A 19505-nucleotide genomic window follows, 5' to 3' on the forward strand; every position below is an offset into this window, starting at 1 on the left:
CTAAGTGTAGTCTTCTGCAGCCCATCTGCTTCAAGGTTCAAGGCATTGTGCATTCAGATTTGCTCTTATGCATACCTTGGTTGTGACAAGTGGTTATTTGAGTTACTGTTGCCTTTCCCAGAGAACTGTAGTATGTTGGATACCTTCTTTTTTTTTTTTTGGACCAGTCTTTGTAAACTCAGGGGATGGTTTTGTAGGAATATCCCAGCAAATTATCACTTTTTGAAATACTTTTTGAAATCAGGCCATCTCCCACCAGCAACCATGCTATGTTCAAAGGCACTTAAATAACGTTTCTTCTCCATTCTGATCCTCAATTTGAACTTCAACATATCAGATTTTACTTATGTCTCCATGCCTAAATGCAATGGATTGCTGCTAATCACATTAGAACTTTAGCAAGCACCTGAACAAGTGTGCCTAATAAAGTTTTTTTTTTTTTTTTTTTTTTTTTGTTAAGTTCCTTTTTGTATCTTCAATATGCACCAGAAATGTGCCATATAATACATATTTAAACTACTCATTAACTTTTTGCTACTACCTCAACGTGCTGCTTCTTCTCTTAGGCTAGTGTCCCCTGTCTCCATGGTTACAACGAAAGTGTATACGTGCGTGTCTTACGCAGGCGGCTTTGTGAATTGATGTTCTGTGTTTGGGACGCATTTCTGCCCTTTTTGTGCATTTTGCCACAAGTAAGGTAAAAGGTGAGTTTATAGAAGTATTATTTCTGTGTCAACACGTTTCCGAGGCGTCGTTTTAAAGGGACACTGAGTTAAAAATGACTCGCACTGAGTTAGTGGACTGTGCCGATTGGAAATAATACCTGTGGGGTTACCAAGGTGGTGACGACGCATCGGGAGAGGAAACAGCAAATAGCAGTGAAAGCGAGAAGGCGAGAGTCCTCTTTAGTGTGACATTAGTAAATTCAAGACCAAGGAGCCTGACAGGTAATATCAGAGATGGCTATTCTTTGTAGCTTTGCGGACGTTTGATGGACTCACTACTGACATAAAGACAGATTCTGGACCTGTGTGCCTCTCAGACGTTGAAAACGGTTACGTCTCCGTGAGTTAATTTTGTCCTCAAACACACATATCTTGCCCTGTGACTTTTATTTGGGCCCACCTTTAAAAAATATCCCCAGTAATGATAGATTGCAGTGAAAACTGATGAAGTATGGCACCGATAGCGATTTTAAATAAAATGGGGAACATTTATTTTTTGACAGGTGACAGTTTTCAGTTGCCATAATGGAGAAATACGAAAAACTGTCCAAAATTGGTGAGGGTTCCTACGGTGTGGTGTTCAAATGCAGGCACAGAGATACTGGCCAAATAGTCGCCATCAAGAAGTTTGTGGAGTCTGAAGATGATCCAGTTATTAAGAAGATTGCATTGCGAGAAATACGTATGCTGAAGGTGAGAAGACATTAGTTCTGGTATCAAGTTTTCCACATGTCACACCACACATGCACACTTGCGCGCACACACACACACACACACACACACACACGTGTGCATGCTGTTGCACAAGCTACAACTCCATGCTACTGAATTGATGAAAGAGTTTAACAAAAAAAAAAAATCCCTTTTTCAAACTTGTCAGGCTGTGAAGCACTGACACTGAAGTGTCTGTGATGTGTGCTCATCTTTTAGCAACTCAAACACGTGAATTTGGTCAACCTGCTCGAGGTGTTCAGGAGGAAAAGGCGGCTCCACTTGGTGTTTGAGTTCTGTGAACAGACAGTCCTAAATGAGCTTGACAAACATCCCCGAGGGTAAGTCAAAGCAGCACAGGAACAGCATGTGAGGAAGTAACTTTTTAAAATATCTGTTCACTCTTTGCCAGTTTGGGATTAGTGATTATGTTTGTTGTGGTAGAGCTACTGAAGGGTAACATACTTGGAAATTCAAATAATCATTCACTTCAACCTCCAGATGTGTTGATAAAGTAACATTATAACTAAGGAATTTAGGTTTAAGGAGTCATCTATTTGGCAAATAGTTTGCCAAAGACGTATTTGGTATTTCTAACAGGAGAATGACAGAAGAAAGGAACAGGGTGAATTAGAAAGAGTGAGCAAGACTGTAGCTAAGAAATTCTGGTGACAGAAAATGCTGGCAGTAGAATGAGGGCATAATAGGTAGTCTTAACATGGAGGATCAAAAAGTAGGAAAAATAGCTCTTGTCTTTTCTCTGCACTTTGAGCAATGTATGGTCACAAGCCAAGATTTCAGTTTAGCTTTTGTTACTTGAACTCACGTAAACCACAATGGCTATCTGTTGTCTTACCATTTTTCTTTTTCCCACGAGACTGTGCAGCAGAAACTCTAGCTGGTCTTGAAAACAAAGGCGCTGCTGCTTTTAAAGACAGGCCTAGGATTACCCGGGTGACCGCAGGGCCGAGTAAAACACCACTTCTTTTATTGAAATGACTGGAATGACAGATGAGGACATTGTAATTTGTAAATAGTTTGTCTGTTTTTCCTTCCTTTGTCTCTTGTTGTCTCTAGGGTACCCGAGGCTCAGCTGAAAAGTATAGTATGGCAGACTCTGCAGGCTGTCAGCTTCTGCCACAAACACAATGTCAGTATATTTTATTATATGTTGCACTTCATCTAAATGATTTGCATATATTTATCTGATGCAGGTGAGCACATGCCTTATTTTTGTTAAATTGCTCATTGCTGTAATACTTCCTTTCCTCTGTACTGGTATTTGACTTAGTGGTAAATGACTTACTGTGGAGGATGGTTGACGCTCCTTTTTATATTAATCAAACCAAGTCCTTATTGATTTGATTAATATAAAAATGCTGTTTTGTTGGGGGGTTTTTTGTTTGTGTTTTTTGTTTTTTATTCAGCAAAATCTCACGTATATAGTTGTTTTATAAGTTAAATTATCTGATATCCGTAACATTTTCATTTTTTAAATATATTTTTTCAGTGATTGTTATTTCCCAAACATTTATATCTGTTTTTAAATGTTATATATTGCTCTTTATGATACACAGTTCTGCTTAATTCTGTATCTAAATCTAACTACTGACTATATAAGCACCTTTTTGTGCATCATTGTAGCAATTATACTATTTCATAGTCATTTTTAATGTTCTCAAAGCTTTTATTGCAATGTTTGTTACACGTCATAATAGGTTCCCTTCTGAAATGTCAGTCTGTAAAACTAGTTGGTGCCTGTAGGGGGAGCAGTTTGCCTTATTAATCCCTCCTATACGCGCGCGCACACACACACACACACATACGCACACACACACATATATAGAGAGAGAGAGAGACAGACAGACAGCCTCTGTCTATCTGGTAAATAAAAAATAAAATAAACTCTTAGCCATACAGTATTAAGTTAAAAGTGTGAAGGTTTCTAATCTCTTGCTCTTGTTCTTCCTCATTCGTTTTTAATTTGCCAGCCTTAACATAAGCTTGTGGCTCTGACACAAAGAGACTGTATACCATGTTGCCTAAATCCCTGATGATGACTGTTTGTCTCACAGTGCATTCACCGTGATGTAAAGCCAGAGAACATCCTCCTCACTAAAACCGGAGTCATCAAGCTTTGTGACTTTGGCTTCGCCCGCATTCTGAGTAGGTCATTCAAGGAAGAGTGTTAATTTGTCTGTAATGACTTATTCAACACAGATCCTATATGTCAGCCCTGCTCATGGCCACCTCACTTTTAGAGTTCCAGTGAATGCATTGTACAGTGTCATTTCACTGTCAGTCTCTCTTTACCCCTGCTGCGTAACGTTTCAGTGTCATGTTACCATACATTAACATGTAATCTTTCACCATGTCTTGTAATCCCTCCCTCAATTATGTATGTCTTATTTAGTGTGCATTATTCAGTATATTAATGTTTATGTGTATAAGTTGTCACCATGTGTATTTGTGTTGGTATACTAGCGGGACCAGAGGATGACTATACAGACTATGTAGCAACCCGCTGGTACCGGGCTCCTGAGCTGCTGGTCGGGGATACTCAGTACGGGCCTCCTGTTGACGTGTGGGCTTTGGGCTGTGTCTTTGCCGAGCTCCTCAATGGGAACCCACTTTGGCCCGGGAAGTCTGACGTTGACCAGCTCTACCTCATCAGGAAAACTCTGGGTAGACTGAAGAGCTGTTTAAAACACTAATGACACTGCATGTAACATAAATTTACATCTACAATCAGGAGAACTGTCTTCTGTCAGACAGTCTGGTAGCTTTTTTTTTTTTTAACTAGAGAAACTGAACTAGTTGCTCAAAATAGGAGCTGTTTCCTCTTAATTTAGTTGCTTGAATTTTTTTCACAGTATTGTTAGCTCATTGCACCCATTGCATGCAAATTGCTATTTTGTGTGAACTAAGCCAAACTGTTTTAGGTCCGAACACACCCTCAGACAACAAGAAACTTTTCACAGACAGGCTGGGTTAATAATCAAATTTCTGACCGTAGGTGACCTGATCCCCCATCACCAGCAGGTCTTCCGCTCCAATGTTTTCTTCAGTGGAGTTAGCATTCCTGAGCCTGATACGATGGTATGAAAACTATTAAAACCAAATCTGTGTTCATAATGAAGTCACAATGAATGGGGTTATATACTTTTTTTTTTTTTTGCTATAGGAACCTTTGGAAAAGCGCTTCCATGGAGTGTCTCCCCATGCCCTTCAGGTTATGAAGGTATATTTAGTGTAATACAGACAGGCTGATACAGCATCATGATTAATGCTACTGGACAATTTGTCAAAGACAATTTTTAACCAAATCAGTCCTTCAGGCCCAGCCAGTATAAGCGAGTCAGTGTTTGTCCACATATTTTGAAAAGCCTTTGCTTCATGCTAAGTCTCTGTGTTAACAGTCATCCCTGGTGATGGATCCTTCTTTGCGCCTGTCCTGTGAAGAGCTGCTGGAGCTGCCTTACTTCCAGGAGGAAGGAGGACTCAACTATGGCCGTGAGGGGGAGCGCCTAGGAAGACGACATGACAGAGGCTCCCGCCGCAGACAGGCTGGGGTCAGTGTGACACACGGGGGTTTAATCGTGCAAGAAAATGATCCAAAGCCCAAAGAGATTGTCCACACTGCTACAGCTACAAATATCCTTAAACTGGTGAATGCAACTCTACACAGGCTGACAAGGCATTATCCTAATACATTGTTTCCTTCTCTCTTTCACTCTCTAGGCTCAGTACCTCCCTCAGTTACCAAACAGTAACATCTCACCTGCACCAGAAGTCAAGAAACAAGTGAAGCAAAAATATCACCTGCCCAACATATAATAAATAAATTCATCTAGTGTTTAGTGGCTGAAATGTGTAAACGATGGAGTAAAGTTCTGCTTTGCGCAGTCATTTAAATAAGCTGATTTGAAGGAACATACATTAATGTTGTGGTAAGTAAAATACGATTTTAATTCTGTGATCACTCATAGATAAAAACGATATTCTTCATACAAAAACCAATAGTTTATATATTATGAGCTGAGATTAGGGCAAAGAATGCACAATCTGTTCGTATCATAGCTAAAGATACATCTACAAGATTAAAACAAATGTCTTGTAGTCACCACTGTGCCATTGCAAATTGGCTACAAGACTATACCGGTTTTCTGATACATTCAGTAATTACTAATCATACATTAAAATATTTGAGCATTTTACCATATATAAGAGAAACAAATGCATCTGTCTTCAGATTCTGTAAACATTGTTAATGTTGATAATGTAAACCGAAAAAAGAGCATTTAGTACTGGATATTAGCCTGTATACTTGATGTTTAACTTCCTCACACAGTCTTAAGGTTTAATAAAAACCCACCACGAAAGCCAATACTTTAAGTAATTTGATGGGTTCTTAATGTACTCCAGCCACCGTCTCAATGGCGATACCTAAGGTCGGATGCAGGCATCCACTCTGTTACTCAGCCATCCACTGGAGTACGCATCGGCACACCAGCATCCTGAAACATGGCTTGATTCATCACCTGACCTCAAGCTTATCAAATTACAGATTTAACTCCTTGTTATATAGTTCAGTGATCTGTGCTGTAGACAGACAGGGTTTACCATACACTATAAACAGCCCTACTTTTTTTTTCCTGGTCAAAGCAACTTTTCACATAATTATTAATAAAATTTCCCATTCATCGATTAAATTACTTAATATGGATCTCTTCTCGTGGTTTATTGTGTGATTAGGATGCTTTCTTTAAAAACAAGAGATTTCATGGAAAGATAGGTGGGAAAAGAAAATATACCACACCGAACAACATTGGATATGCTGTAAACAAGATGATAGAATTTATATAGACAGAAAAACACACTGAAGCACGGGGCATGAAAATTGATCGTAACAGCTAGTGATATCAGTCTTAAAAGTTTAGAAGATTGAAAACCCAGACTATAGTTTAAATCAGCATTACTACCGGGGTGTTGCAATAATTGTGTATCTGCGAGGCACATTGGCAAAGCCACTGTACTCAGGGCTGAGGTCTATGCTGTCAGGCCCGCCAGGGCAAGAGAAAGTGAAATGTTGCAGCAGTGACACCAGGAAGAGGAAAATCTCCATGCGAGCGAGAGACTCTCCAACGCAAGATCTCTTTCCTGGAAGAAGAGCATAAATAAGCCAATGAGAAAAACAATATACATCTAACTGTGATGGAAAAAAAGATTGTTTTATGATTCTTCTGTTCACAGAAAAAATCTTAGAAATAGTTACTCAGAATATTCCAGGAAAGGGCATAATACCACAAAAATGTGTTAATAAAGTAGATCCAATGAGGAGCACATTTTCTAAAGGCGTGGAGGATAGAAGGAAATGTGCATCATTACCTGCAGAGAAGGGCAGAAATGCAGGGTTTTTCTTAAAGTTCCCATTGTTGTCCAGAAAGTGCTGGGGGTTAAAAGACCGTGGAGTTGCCCACCGTTTTTCATCTTTTAGCACAGAGTGCAACAAGGGAATAATTAGTGTATCCTGTTGAGAAAAGATGTTCAATCAGATGGGACATTTCTTATCTGGGAACATTCTGCATAAACAGCACTAAAATAGATTACATCAAAATACCTTGGGAATTGTGTAACCCCTGAAAGAAATGTCATGTAGTGCATAGTGAGGGATGCTCAAGGGGATAATATCTAGAAAACGTTGAATTTCATGGAGGACTGCGTCTGTATAAGGAAGGGACTTCTTGTCTTCCATACAAGGGCAACGCTGTCCAACTACAGTGTCAATTTCCTGCTGAATGGTCTCTTTGGAATGAGAAGAAAATTGCAACATAATTAGTGGAGAAAGCTCTAAAGTCAGTAGCAAATCAGCAAAAAATAACAGAAGACTTTCAAATATTTTAGTGCTGCTTTACATAGATCTCTGGAGTGAACAATTAACATGACTTACCAATTATAATGTCATTCAGTCTGAAGTTTTATTTATTTTTAAGAGAAGAAAATCATCAGAGCAAGTGTGCAGAATTTCATTTGCTTTCTGTTTCTACCTTGTATTTGGGGTATTTGATCAGAACATTTGATGCATATCTGATAGTTGAGCTGGTGGTTTCAGTTCCTGCCAGATAAAGATTCAACACTCATAGTGTCACAGTGGAACTGGCTTGTAGGAATGTGCTTTTCCTGAAAGTAAAAACAATTTTATCAGTTTAACAATACAACCTCAAGATTAAAATTAAAGACTTTAAAATGCACTTGCAGGGGAATACCAATGCAAAGGAATTGTCTTATAATAGGGGGCATGCACATTTGTAAAAGAGCAATCATCAGCAGTAAATAAAAGAAGCCTAAGTGAGGTAATTCACAAAGATTTAGTCTGGTTATTAAATTTAGTTCTGTCACACCTTATTGAGTCTTAGGAGGAAGCAGTCAATGTAATCTCTGGGTGAACTTGCGTCCAGTGTGTCCTGATGTTCTTGGATTTTATTCATAATAAATGCTCTCATCTCCTCAAGTTTGGCAAACACATTGTGATGTGAACCTGGCAACCACTCCATCAACCGTGGGAAGATATTATAGAGCTGTGATGAGAGAAAAAAAAAAAAAGACTCAGTTGCTGTGTTGCAATGTTGCTGAACTCTAGCTATTATTTGGGCACATTTGGTTTTTAATTGAATCACTCACCCGCCATGCCAGTTTCATGTTATTGTTACTTTAGCTTTTACCTGGCAATGAGAACTGCTGCCAAATTTCAAGGTGTCTGAGATGATCTGCAGAAGGTATAGGAAGTGTTTATCATCATAACTAAAGCGCTGGCCAAACACCAAACAGCAGATAACATTGGACACGGTGCAGCTCAGGAAGAAGGTTGGATCAAAAGGTTTAGCTAAAAAAAAGAAAAGAAAGAAAGACATTCATCAGTATCACCCATGAAACAACAAACCAACACTAGTCAGTAGTCCAACAATTTTTATTATAGTCCTGTTTTATTATTATCAAGAATTATATGAATACTTAAAACAGTTGCAACAACGACACTCAATCAAAAATATATGTTTATTTGTGTTAAATGCTTTTTTTAAGTTTAAGGTACATTTTTAAATGTTAATAACTAACTTTGTATTTTATTTGAAGCAGTAGGGCATGCAAAGATTAAAATTGTAGTATCAGTATTCTAACAGAGACATTAAAAAAGTCCCTGTGTAAGAAAACGCCTGCAGATGATAGGAAATTGTCTTTTGTTACTCAGTAATCCAGCAGAAAACTAAAGAGCATCATGACAACTGACACGTACAACAGCCCTGAGAAACTGTGAACTTTAAAATTTACTGATATTTACTGGGAATTGGGCTTACCGGCAGTCAAAATCGCATCAAAATATATGACACTGTTTTACCTGAGAGCTTTTAGGATGATGTAAAATAGGCAACATTTACTTATATGTGTACAAAAACAGATCCAAAAAATATGGTGTTTCTGGAGCAACTTTTGATTTATTTATAACTTGATAATCACATGATTTGTGACTGCAAATCACTTAGTGTTGGTCAAAAAACAACCAGCAAGTCACAATGGACATGGTGCAAAAGCTCAAATGTACAACATCATTTAGTTTAGTTTATTTTGAATGTGTGAATATTTGTTTATAACTCTGTATATGACAAACTGAACACACAAGACAAGCACAGTCACCTTTCCATATTCTATACCAACCATTCATCTTTTTAATGCAGCCCACCAGATGACTGCTCTCCTCCTGGATCCACTCTTCCATTCCTTTACGTCCCATCCCAAAGTCTCTCAAAGTTGTCAGGGTAAACCTTCGTAGCTGTTGCCAACACTCTCCATTGGTAACACCCAAACCTTTTGAAAGGTAGAAGTAACACATAGTTTCATAAACATGACCTTCACAAAAAAGACACATTGTAACATTAAATCCTCTATATTACCGTAGCCTTTGGAAGCTTTGAAAAGTAACGGGATAGGTCCTCGGCCACAGAAGTCATCTGCTTGGTCCACCAGCGCCTCCTTCACAGCATCATACCCCAACAAAATCACTGTGCGTTGGGGGCCCAGATACATAGTCATCACCGAGCCATATTTATCACTGAGCTGAAGGGTTAAATGGAAAAATGAGTGAGCTTATACAGACATACCAATCCCTGGGACCTTTAACACCAAAGCATAATCCTATGCCACAAGCAATGAAATATTTTGACAATCAGTTGAGGCTGATGTATGTAAATAAATAATTAATGGTTTACTGGTATACTATAATGCTGTCTTACACAATAAAAATAACAATCAGCTTAGCGGTTTTTCCATAAGAAGCAACAAAAACATTCACATACACACTGCAATCAAAACAGTCAGAACATTGTGTTAAACATTATCTGGGGGTTTATGTGTTAAGAAGTAATTCAGTCACCTTTAGCATAGTTTTGAATGGGGCCCTTTTGTCCATTTGTAGCACATTTCCGATGATAGGCAGGGCAGAGGGTCCTGGAGCTAAGGCAAGTCGCCTGTGACTCTTGACGCTGAAAAGCTACAGTAACGTCAAGACAGCCCCTATTAAAATCAACGTGCCAGAAAACTCCATGATTTTCCAGGACAGAAACTCTTGCTGTTCCCTGGAGTTGAAATGGCTGAGAGATCAAAAGAGAACTAATTGAAATGCAGCCATTTACACTGCTTGTCAGGCGCTGGTCAACCTTTTGCCTGGATTTCACGCTGTGCTGCGGAATGCTGTTGAGCAATATGCTCAGCCTTGTAGTCGTACTTGAATCTGTCGGTTACATGTTTAATTTCAGATTGGTGTGAGAACAGTAGGTCCTGAAGGAAAACCCCTTTTTTATGCTTATGTTACTAAACACCCACATGAGAGAGAAGGAAATCAGCTCTGCAGAAAATGCTACTGTACTGCAAGGAATAACCTTTGTCTTAGAGACAGTGGCAGCAACATTTGCTTTATTCCATAGTAAATACAAAGCACCTTTTTGTTTAGCCTCCAATCTGTCATATCATCTGGGTTTATTTGAAAAGGTTAAACAAACAGAAAAAAGAACAAATTACATTAATAAATACAGTTTGGTTTGTGTTTAAAAAATAATTTTGTTTTTAGACTGGTAAAAATACGAGTTAGTATTTTCATTGAATAATAATGAAATGTGAAAAAATGTAAACAACAAAAATGGGCACAGTTGACATATGAAAAGTCAGCCCTTTACCGTATAATTGAGCTAACAACAAACACCTCTTTGTTAGACATAGTACTTCCAGTCATATTAAATTGAGTGGAGCATCAGCAAAGAGGAAGCAAGAAAATATAATTTTGTGGTATTAAATATTTATATACATGAGCTGTCTTATTTAAATTACAATTTCCTCTCACAAGGAAATGCACAAGAGCAAGAACATTCACAGGAACACATTCAGCAGACAAAAACAATAGAACAAGAAACAAGATTCCATTAAAAATCCCGATCGTGGCTCAAGAGTTGGCAGGTCGTCTTGTAATCGGAAGGTTGCCGGTTCGAGCCCCGGCTCGGACAGTCTCAGTCGTTGTGTCCTTGGGCAAGACACTTCACCCGTTGCCTACTGGTGGTGGTCAGAGGGCCCGGTGGCGCCAGTGTCCAGCAGCCTGGCCTCTGCCAGTGTGCCCCAGGGTGGCTGTGGCTACACTGTAGCTTGCCATCACCAGTGTGTGAATGGGTGGATGACTGAACGTGTAAAGTGCTTTGGGGTTCTTAGGGACTATGTAAAGCGCTATACAAATACAGGCCATTTACAAAAACACATAATAAAGGAATCTAGACTGACCACAGTTTGCAGTTTGTACCTGAAGCCAGTTCTATCAGGTTTAGTTTGTACATCAAAGGTTAAGTATTACAGTTGTAGTAAATAAATGGAAGAACAGGGGCAAGTAGTTTAAATCCTTCTTTCTTCTTTATACAAGTGATGTCATTGATATCTGTCAATATTTTTTTTCCTGTCTTTTAATTTTTTTTTAAATTTTTGAATCAGTTACTGAATGTTCAATCAAGGTCTGCTATGAAGCTATGGTTGTCAGTATTTTTAAGCCAAGAGTGAGCAAGAATAATATGGGTTCAGGTTAACAATATTTCTACTGGGTTGAATAGTATGTTCAAACATACAACCATACAAACAAGTAGCATTACTCCAAGAATTAACTTTTGGAACAAATATCTTCTATGGAAGTGGTAAAGGACGTTGTGTTTATACATAAGCAGTGTCACTGCAGTGTTGCACAATTATGGATTTATTTAGATAACATAGAAGTTACATATTTAATTCTTTGATGACCACAACAGAAAAGTTAAAAGTTATTCAGCTATGCCAAAGTTGTTTCTTCCTTAGAACTGTCTTGTTTTGTAGGCTAGAACTGGTGGATTCTCTTCCAGCCAAGATCCGGCTTTGCAGACAGCAAGCTGTCATAATGTCCTGAGAGGACAAATTGGTAACACTGCTTTGACACTCAAAATAGAGCCAAAATTCAAAATACTCACTTTATCTTTTTCCTCGAGTTTTGTGGTGTTGTGTTTTGAATTTTTGTTTTTGTTCGGCCTTTGTGATTTTGGTTCCTCTCCCTGTCTGTCTCCCATTGTCAGGTTTCTGCCATGTTATGTTAAATGAGAGTTTTGTAATTGTTAAGTGTGTCTTTTGTTGTTCCCTATCTTACTTTGTCAGATGGTCCAAAATTATTATCCATAAGTCACATGGATTAGTGTTAGCCAGGGGACTGAAAGAGTCTAATTTGAGCAGTTTGCAGTTCATCTAGTTGAAGGGTTATATATCTAATATCTAATGTTAAGTATCAACTGGATCATGAAATGTACCTTTAAATGGAAGAATAGATGACAGGTATTGTAGAAGCTTTGTGAATAACAATTGATGTTTCTTTCTCCTTGATTAAAGTGAGACCCACTAATCTTGTTATTAAGCAAATAATAAGTAATTATTGATATAACACAGTTACATATTACAAGTTAACTGCAGACTGCAGACATGGTGCTTCAGCAGCATGATGACAATGAAAAATGTCTTCATGGTGAAGACCAGAAATGAAGGTTTGACCATTTTGGGGATCGGCCCGAGTTTCGCTTTAATCGTGTGTTGACCCAGACAACAAAGTAAAGCTAGTTTTCGGCTACGAGCCCGACACGGAACCCGACGTATTAGCCAGAGGTCCCTTTACTACGGTTTGGAGCCGTGGACCTGTTTTATATACGCGTGGAATAGTTTTCTATACGAGATCACTGCAGAAAGTGCAGCCTTACCTAATGTCCACCTTATATTAACCTCCTAAGAGCCGAACTCTTTCATGGCATGCATTTTTAATTTCTCTTTCCTATTTGGGCAGATTGGGACCTGATGAATGTAAAAATAAAGAATTTCCAGATTTTATTTTATTTATTTATTTATTTTTTACATGATTTTTGTTTCTGAGAAAAATGAGATCCACATATGAGGACATTTGTTTTAAATTTCGATAGAACAGTGGCAGTATAATGTCCTTGTAAGTGGATATCAGAGCAGAATTTTGTATTTTGGTCTAGACAACTGAAAATGTGATGTCCACATATGTGGACGCCAGGTCCTAGGAGGTTAAGATTTAAAAATGTAGTTGGTATTGGTATGGCGAGTAACCTTCAATATTAGTAATAAATCACACAACAATAGTACATTCATGTAGTTGTAAAAAGCATGATAATATATTGAGTAATCCAAAGTATTCAGAATACGTTACTCTCATTGAGTAACGTAACGGAATACGTTACAAAATACATTTTGGGGCATGTAATCTGTAATCTGTAGTGGAATACATTTTAAAAGTAACCTTCCCAACACTACAAGTTGGTAATATTTTTTGTGTATTCCTACCCTGTATTTTGGGGTGTTTAATCAGCACAGTGAGAGCATATCTCAGGGTGGAGCTGGTGGTCTCTGTTCCAGCAACAAACAGATTCAATACAGTAGAAACCAAGTTGTCGTAGTTGAACTCACTTGAGGGATTGTCCTTTTCCTAAGGAGACAAATAAGGAATATTTTTGTCTCAAAAGAAATTACAAAAAAAACCCAAACCTAAATGCCTTTTTAGCAGCAGCAGGCAACAGACCCACTTGAAATATAGTTTGAATAAATAATACATATTTGAATGCATCATCTCTACTGAAAAAGAATGACACAGTCCTAAGTGTCCTAAACAAAGCAACTGATCCTTAAGTTCTTTCCAACCTGATTAATTCTGATGAGGAAGCAGTCAGTGTAGCCTCTGGGGGAGCTGGGGTCCAGGGTCTCTTATCATGTCCAAAAATAGTTTGGTGGTAGCCAGGAAGATGGTCCATGATCCAGGGAAAGATGTTGTACATCTTCCGGGGAAAAACACAACAGCTTTATTTGTTTAAAGACGTGTGGAAACGTGCAATCAATTTTATTGTGTATCAATTTTTTGGACAACACACTTCAGGTTTGTTGGTTTGGAGGTAATAATGCAGAACTATTCAATCAGTATGTTTGTTCTATTTTTTGATGTCTTTTTTTTATTATGCCCACTGACCTGACCAAGAGGACTACTGTTGAACCTTGTGGCCTTAGGGATGATGGTCAGAAGGTGCAGGAACTGCTTGTCTTCAAAACTGAAGCATTCCCCAAAAACCAGGCAGCAGATCACATTAGAAATGGTGCTGCTTAACACAAATTGGGGGTCAAATGGTTTACCTGGAGAAAAAAGGAAAAAGACAGTTGGAAATAGTTAGCAAAGTTACGAATTACAAACACAACTATGTGAAATCTTTATTTAAATAAATCATCTCATTTAGCTTATAGTTTCTCTTTGAAGAAAGATTTGACAATGAGAAACAGTCTCAACAATCAACACGAGAGCATTATGATAAACAAAAGAAAAATATCCACCTTAATCAACTGAAGTCAACTAAAGCTAATTATCATATGATGATAACATGAAGTTCAATAATGAAGTCATCTGTCTGGATTTCTGGGCTTTTGGACTGCAACTCTTTTCTTTTTCTCACTTCCGCTTTCCTGTTTTTAAATCGAATTCTTTCAGCATCACTATGATTCAATAATTTGATTTGTTTTTCTATAAATTTCTAATAAAAAAGTCTCTACTCAATGTGCTTTAAGTCACAGTGTGTTTCTGTCATTTTACCTTTCGAATTCCCCCTCAGCCATGTCCATTTTATCATTGTTGCTCATCCAAGACTCCAGCTGTGTTATTATTACCACCAGCATCGAGGCCCATAGGTATTGTGCTATTTTCTGCCATTGCTGAATTTCCACCCTTCTATATTAGAATCTACTTGCCAAACATGTTGTTGTACTTCTCTGTCGGCTATGGAGTAAATACTTAAGTATTTGTTTTGGATTGTTTGTTTCTAGAATGTACTCCAGTAGTAATAGGGTGAACGTCTAACACAAGGAGCCACACACACACCTACAGCCCGGTTAGGATCAACAAATACACTGACACACATTTGTTTGTACTGTGAGAGGACTCTGAGGCTGCAAACTCTTCACATAAAGTATATAACTGTAAATCAGCATGGGTAATTTAATCTTTTCCAAGCGCATCAGTCATGTCACAGCAAGCTGACGTTATAAATGATACTTTAGTGTTTTAGCAGGATATGCAATACTTTATGTTTTCTATGCAAAGATTAAAGAGTTCAGACAAAACAGGATTTGTACATGAATTACAAAATCTGATAGTTGTAGACTTCGCCATATGTTACTAAATTATTTGATGTATTTTATCAAAATGTTAATGCGTGTTTGGTGCATTTTGTTACATATTTAGTTTTGTTTCCCTAACCTCTCTTACTACTACAGCCTATTTCTTGTGCAGGCACAAATGAAGAGTTTTGTAGTGTTTCCAAGAAATGTTCTTGTTATTAAGATTCCTTTTTTTTTCAAAGTGACAGTAACTTCTCAGGTAAATATTGAATTGAACATTTTTTGGTCATATTCAAGCTACTGTACTCGAAAAAGAGTGAAAGACTCGAGCAGTGATTGAGGGAAAAAGAAAACTTGAGATATTGTGCAGCAGTCCTTTTTCAAATCCACCCTCAACATGTTGAAAACGCACCTTTAAATGTACGTATATGAACCCTCAAGTGTTCGCTGACTTCTTGGATCCATTCTTCCATCCCCTTGCGTCCCATCCCAAAGTCTCTCAGGGTTGTAAGTGTGAAGCGTCGCAGCTGGCGCCAGCGCTCCCCATTACTGATTGCTAAACCTGAGAAGATGAAATGTCAAGATTAGGAAAAACTTTTACACAAACTATTGTTTGAAATTTCTTTATTTTCATGTAAAGTTGACTTAGAGTCATGCCAAAGAAATCACTGGTCTTGAAAACTGATATATGGTGTCTTGTTACCATAACCCTTGGTAGCTTTCAACTGAAATGGTACGGCCATTCTGCCTGTGAAATCATCTGCCTGATCCACCAAGGCTTCTTTCACAGCATCATACCCCACCAGAACCACTGTCCGCTGCCAGCCCATGTACAATGTCATCACAGGACCATAGGTTTCACTGAACTAAGACAAAGTAAAAAACCTTGTTTGTATTTATGCAACGTCAGCATGCAGCTAAAAGAGAAATCCAGAACAGTAATGGAGGGTGCTCTTGTTTATTCTTACTGAACAATTTAACAATATGAAAAATGCTAAAAATTAATAAATAAATCAATAAAAATTCTCACCTTAAGTATGCTTTTAAAAGGTACATTTTTGTCTATTTGTGGCAGGTTTCCTAGAAGAGGAAGTGGAGCAGGTCCTGGAGGCAGACGATACTTCCTTCTTTTTACACTAAACAGCCACAGCAGAGCTAAGATTAGCCCTGCCAAGATCACTGTGGCAGAAAACTCCATAATGTTGTATCATTTTTGTATTTTTGTCCTTCCTTATATACCTACTTTCTCTCTGTGATTGGCTTCTGTAGCTAGTTTATATTTAACAGAGGTTTGGCTGGTTGGACACACATGACCAATATGATGTTTTAATCTTGTGGACCTTAGCACACTTTTACCTCGTTAATGATGCTCAATGACAAAAAGCTGTTGCAACATTTGATTTGAATAATAAAGTCAAAACATGTAAACCATCGCTTATCCTAAGCTTTCCTTGAGTTTTACAAACTCAATGATTTCACTACAAACTTGATAACGATGTCAGTCAAACCAAAATATAACCAGACCTTGTGGATAAGGACAACTGATAATAAAATCTCATATGAACACAGAAAAAAAGCCAAAGATATCCTCATTTGACAGTCTACACTGCCCTCTACTGGAATCAAGATTTGACCCACACACTGCTCTGGCACCTGTTTGAACATTTACATGCTGTCTGCAACAGCATACATAACTATTATAAAATAGGTTCAGTTTCTAATACAAATCTGCTCTCTTACAAAACCAATCAACTCTGTGAAATGAATCCAAGCAATCCAATACTGTGCTTCACTCGTAGAAACATAAAATATGTTTACAGTGAATGCTGTTAAAGTAGCAAATACTTATGATCTAAATTTGAAAGGAACATTTCACAAAGTTATTCATTATCAAATCTTTGTCAGACTTTATTTGGATTGTTTATTTTCTTTTTCATATGAAACTGAGTTTACCTGCTCAGCACTGAGGAGAAACATAGTGATTACAATTTAATGTTCAAGACTAGGTGTTTACATAAAAACCTATGCTTTGTTGACAGGCCTAAAGTAATTTGTACAAGCTATTAGTTAACTTATAAGTGCAACACCTACTGTTTATATTGCTTTTGCATTTGGTTTGGTTCCATTTTGAACCGAGTCAAGGAATCCCTCATAATGTGTCTATACCAAATTTTGAACTATGTATCAATTTAGAAAGCAGCAACAAGTTACCTGAAATTAGTAAATTCACTATTCATTTTTTTATTAATTTCAACACCATAAACAGAGATAATATATTTTTTAGATTTTACATCATTTATTTTGAAAAAAATTAAACCCACTAGTCATGTCATACTGCAAACAATGAGCATGACATTTGTAATTATTGATAGAAAATGGTTGTATATTAACATAAAGCCCTAAAATAAAGACATGGTGCTTCAGCATCATGATGACAATGCAAAAACAAGCAGACATGAAGGTTGACTTCAAAGAATAAAGCAATGTGCTTCTGGAAGAAGACGGATATCCTTCAATTCTATACTAGAGGATGACTAGTTTTTCTTAAGTTAATGGGGATTCTATTGGAGCACTCTACAAGTAGTAATAACAGGCTGCTCTGATGGTGTGCTTTGACCATTTTCAATTCAATTCAATTTTCAATTCAATTTTATTTATACAGCCCCAACCTCAAGACGCTTTATATTTTAAGGCAGACCCAGCAATAATATATACATAGAAAAACCCAAAAATCATATTGTGTTTTCAAATGATTAACTTTAGGTCTACCATGTCAGTACTTGTAAATGCTGTCAGTATTTACAGTATAGTCTTTAGCTTCGTCTGACATGACATAATGTTGCCTATGTGTTTACTTGGACATCCACTGGCTCTCTGGCACATAGGTCACTCAGTGTAACCTTTTTAAATCTCCTCAATCATTAACATTTATTGATATTGTGACTGTTGGTGTTGTAATAGTGTGGTTACAATGAATATATTGATCCACTCTGGTGCAACAATTAACTGCTATTTGTTACAGTTAAAATTTTGTTTTAAAGAACTTTTTTGATTTCTTAGAAAAGCAAGGGTATGCATGAAGCTGTAATGCTTTTGCAGGTTATGTAGTATCTTTATTTTGAATCCACTGCATCCAGATATACATAAGGAATAAAGAGTACAGGCAAAGCAGGTTTCATACATGAGCTATGCAATACAGCAAAATTCCAACTGTTATCTATTAGATAACCTTTGTATTCTGTTACTTGTTTGTTTATACTCATTGCTAGTTAGTTTATGTTTCACAGAGAGTTGGCAGGAGCACCGCATTAGAGCACAGGTGAGCCATGTGATCTTCCTGTTCACCTTAGTACACCTATTTCTCATTTCATTGCCAAACAGCTATTACAACATTTGACCTGAGTTCTATAATCAAAACATGTAAAACAGCTCCATCCTCTTCACCAAGATTGCAGGTTAATGATTCACAGGAATGACTAAGGGCGTGGATATTCTTTATCATCAACTCTGGAAGACTTGTTGAAATTATTATATAAAACCTATGAGTAACTTTATTGTGTTTCTGTGTTTGTGTTTTGACAAAAAAAAATGAAAGAAACAAAAAAAAAACAACAACAACAATTTGTCAGTAAATTCACTATTTAGTTTAAAACACTACAGAAACTCTTAGAACCTGAATGCATTACATTCCAGTATGTGATAAACTGTAGGAATTTTTATGTCTGTAAATGTTCTCAGCCATCCAGGTCATCGTAGTCTAAGGAGCTTGGAAAGAAAAGCGTCTGGACTTCTTTAAGTTGCCTCACGATATTTCACCTCTCATCCAAGAAGCTTCTTCAGTTCTAAGGTCAAATGGTGGAGAGTCCAGATTTAAGCCCTATGGGACTATCCCCCCAGAGGGACGAAGGACCCCCTAATGATCCTCTACCTAATCACACAAGCCAAGGTGTGAAAACGGCTGTAGGTCACAATACACTGGGTGACCTACATCTGTTTTAACACCTTGGCTTGAAGAACTGAAGAAGCTTCTCAGGTGAGAGGTGAAACGTCTTCAAGCAAATTTAAGAAGTCCAGACGCTTTTCTTTCCAAGCTCTATAGGTCTTATTACTTCACATATGAAAAGATACTCTGACTCTTGAAAGATACTCTTATTTTTTTTTTAATTTAGAATTTAGAACAAATTCAGCACATTATTTGAAATTATGCCTTCCCAGCTAAAACCCCACATCTCACTTATTGTTTACCCACTAGAGGGTCTGGCCTGAAAGTCCAGAGGTCACAATAGGATAAGTTCACTAGGGTGGTTGAGAATGACCAAACTCAGATAATTCTAGATAAAGATAGAGAAACTGGTGGTG

General features: G+C 37.5%; 1 protein-coding gene and 1 pseudogene across 3 annotated transcripts; one reads left to right on the forward strand and one right to left on the reverse strand.

Annotated features, from left to right (window-relative positions):
* Positions 1-607: 607 nt before the first annotated feature.
* On the forward strand, positions 608-6162 carry LOC146373310 (cyclin-dependent kinase-like 1). Of its 2 annotated transcripts, none has more exons than XM_084951288.1 (10): positions 608-1065; positions 1229-1418; positions 1656-1777; positions 2514-2586; positions 3512-3602; positions 3921-4121; positions 4453-4535; positions 4621-4677; positions 4856-5008; positions 5178-6162. In XM_084951288.1, exons 2-10 carry the CDS (start codon positions 1251-1253, stop codon positions 5271-5273), a joined length of 1044 nt encoding a protein of 347 aa, XP_084807414.1. In that variant the 5' UTR covers positions 608-1065; positions 1229-1250; the 3' UTR covers positions 5274-6162. The 2 variants fall into 2 exon arrangements, with proteins under 2 accessions (XP_084807414.1, XP_084807415.1); XM_084951289.1 differs by having other exon boundaries at positions 615-704; positions 1316-1418.
* LOC146373311 (cytochrome P450 2F3-like) lies at positions 6144-16375 on the reverse strand (annotated as a pseudogene). The gene is made up of 16 exons (XR_014802268.1): positions 16177-16375; positions 15850-16012; positions 15559-15708; positions 14011-14171; positions 13689-13822; positions 13276-13476; positions 10213-10265; positions 9862-10078; positions 9383-9545; positions 9147-9296; positions 8159-8319; positions 7838-8014; positions 7484-7616; positions 7057-7239; positions 6825-6966; positions 6144-6596 (listed from the first exon to the last, which is right to left on the reverse strand). The product of XR_014802268.1 is annotated as a cytochrome P450 2F3-like (transcript).
* Between the last annotated feature and the right edge of the window lie 3130 nt (positions 16376-19505).

The sequence above is a fragment of the Perissodus microlepis genome, chromosome 14, assembly GCF_051167445.1.
Source record: "Perissodus microlepis isolate ML-2025 ecotype Zambia chromosome 14, ASM5116744v1, whole genome shotgun sequence".
NCBI lineage: Eukaryota > Metazoa > Chordata > Actinopteri > Cichliformes > Cichlidae > Perissodus > Perissodus microlepis.

What these genes read in the sequence shown, in the direction of transcription:
- LOC146373310 (XM_084951288.1), top strand. Translation starts at nt 1,251, where the DNA reads ATGGAGAAATACGAAAAACTGTCCAAAATTGGTGAGGGTTCCTACGGT. An exon ending in CTTGACAAACATCCCCGAGG is followed by an intron (nt 1,778 to 2,513) that starts GTAAGTCAAAGC and finishes TGTTGTCTCTAG; the next exon opens with GGTACCCGAGGCTCAGCTGA. An exon ending in GCTTCTGCCACAAACACAAT is followed by an intron (nt 2,587 to 3,511) that starts GTCAGTATATTT and finishes TTTGTCTCACAG; the next exon opens with TGCATTCACCGTGATGTAAA.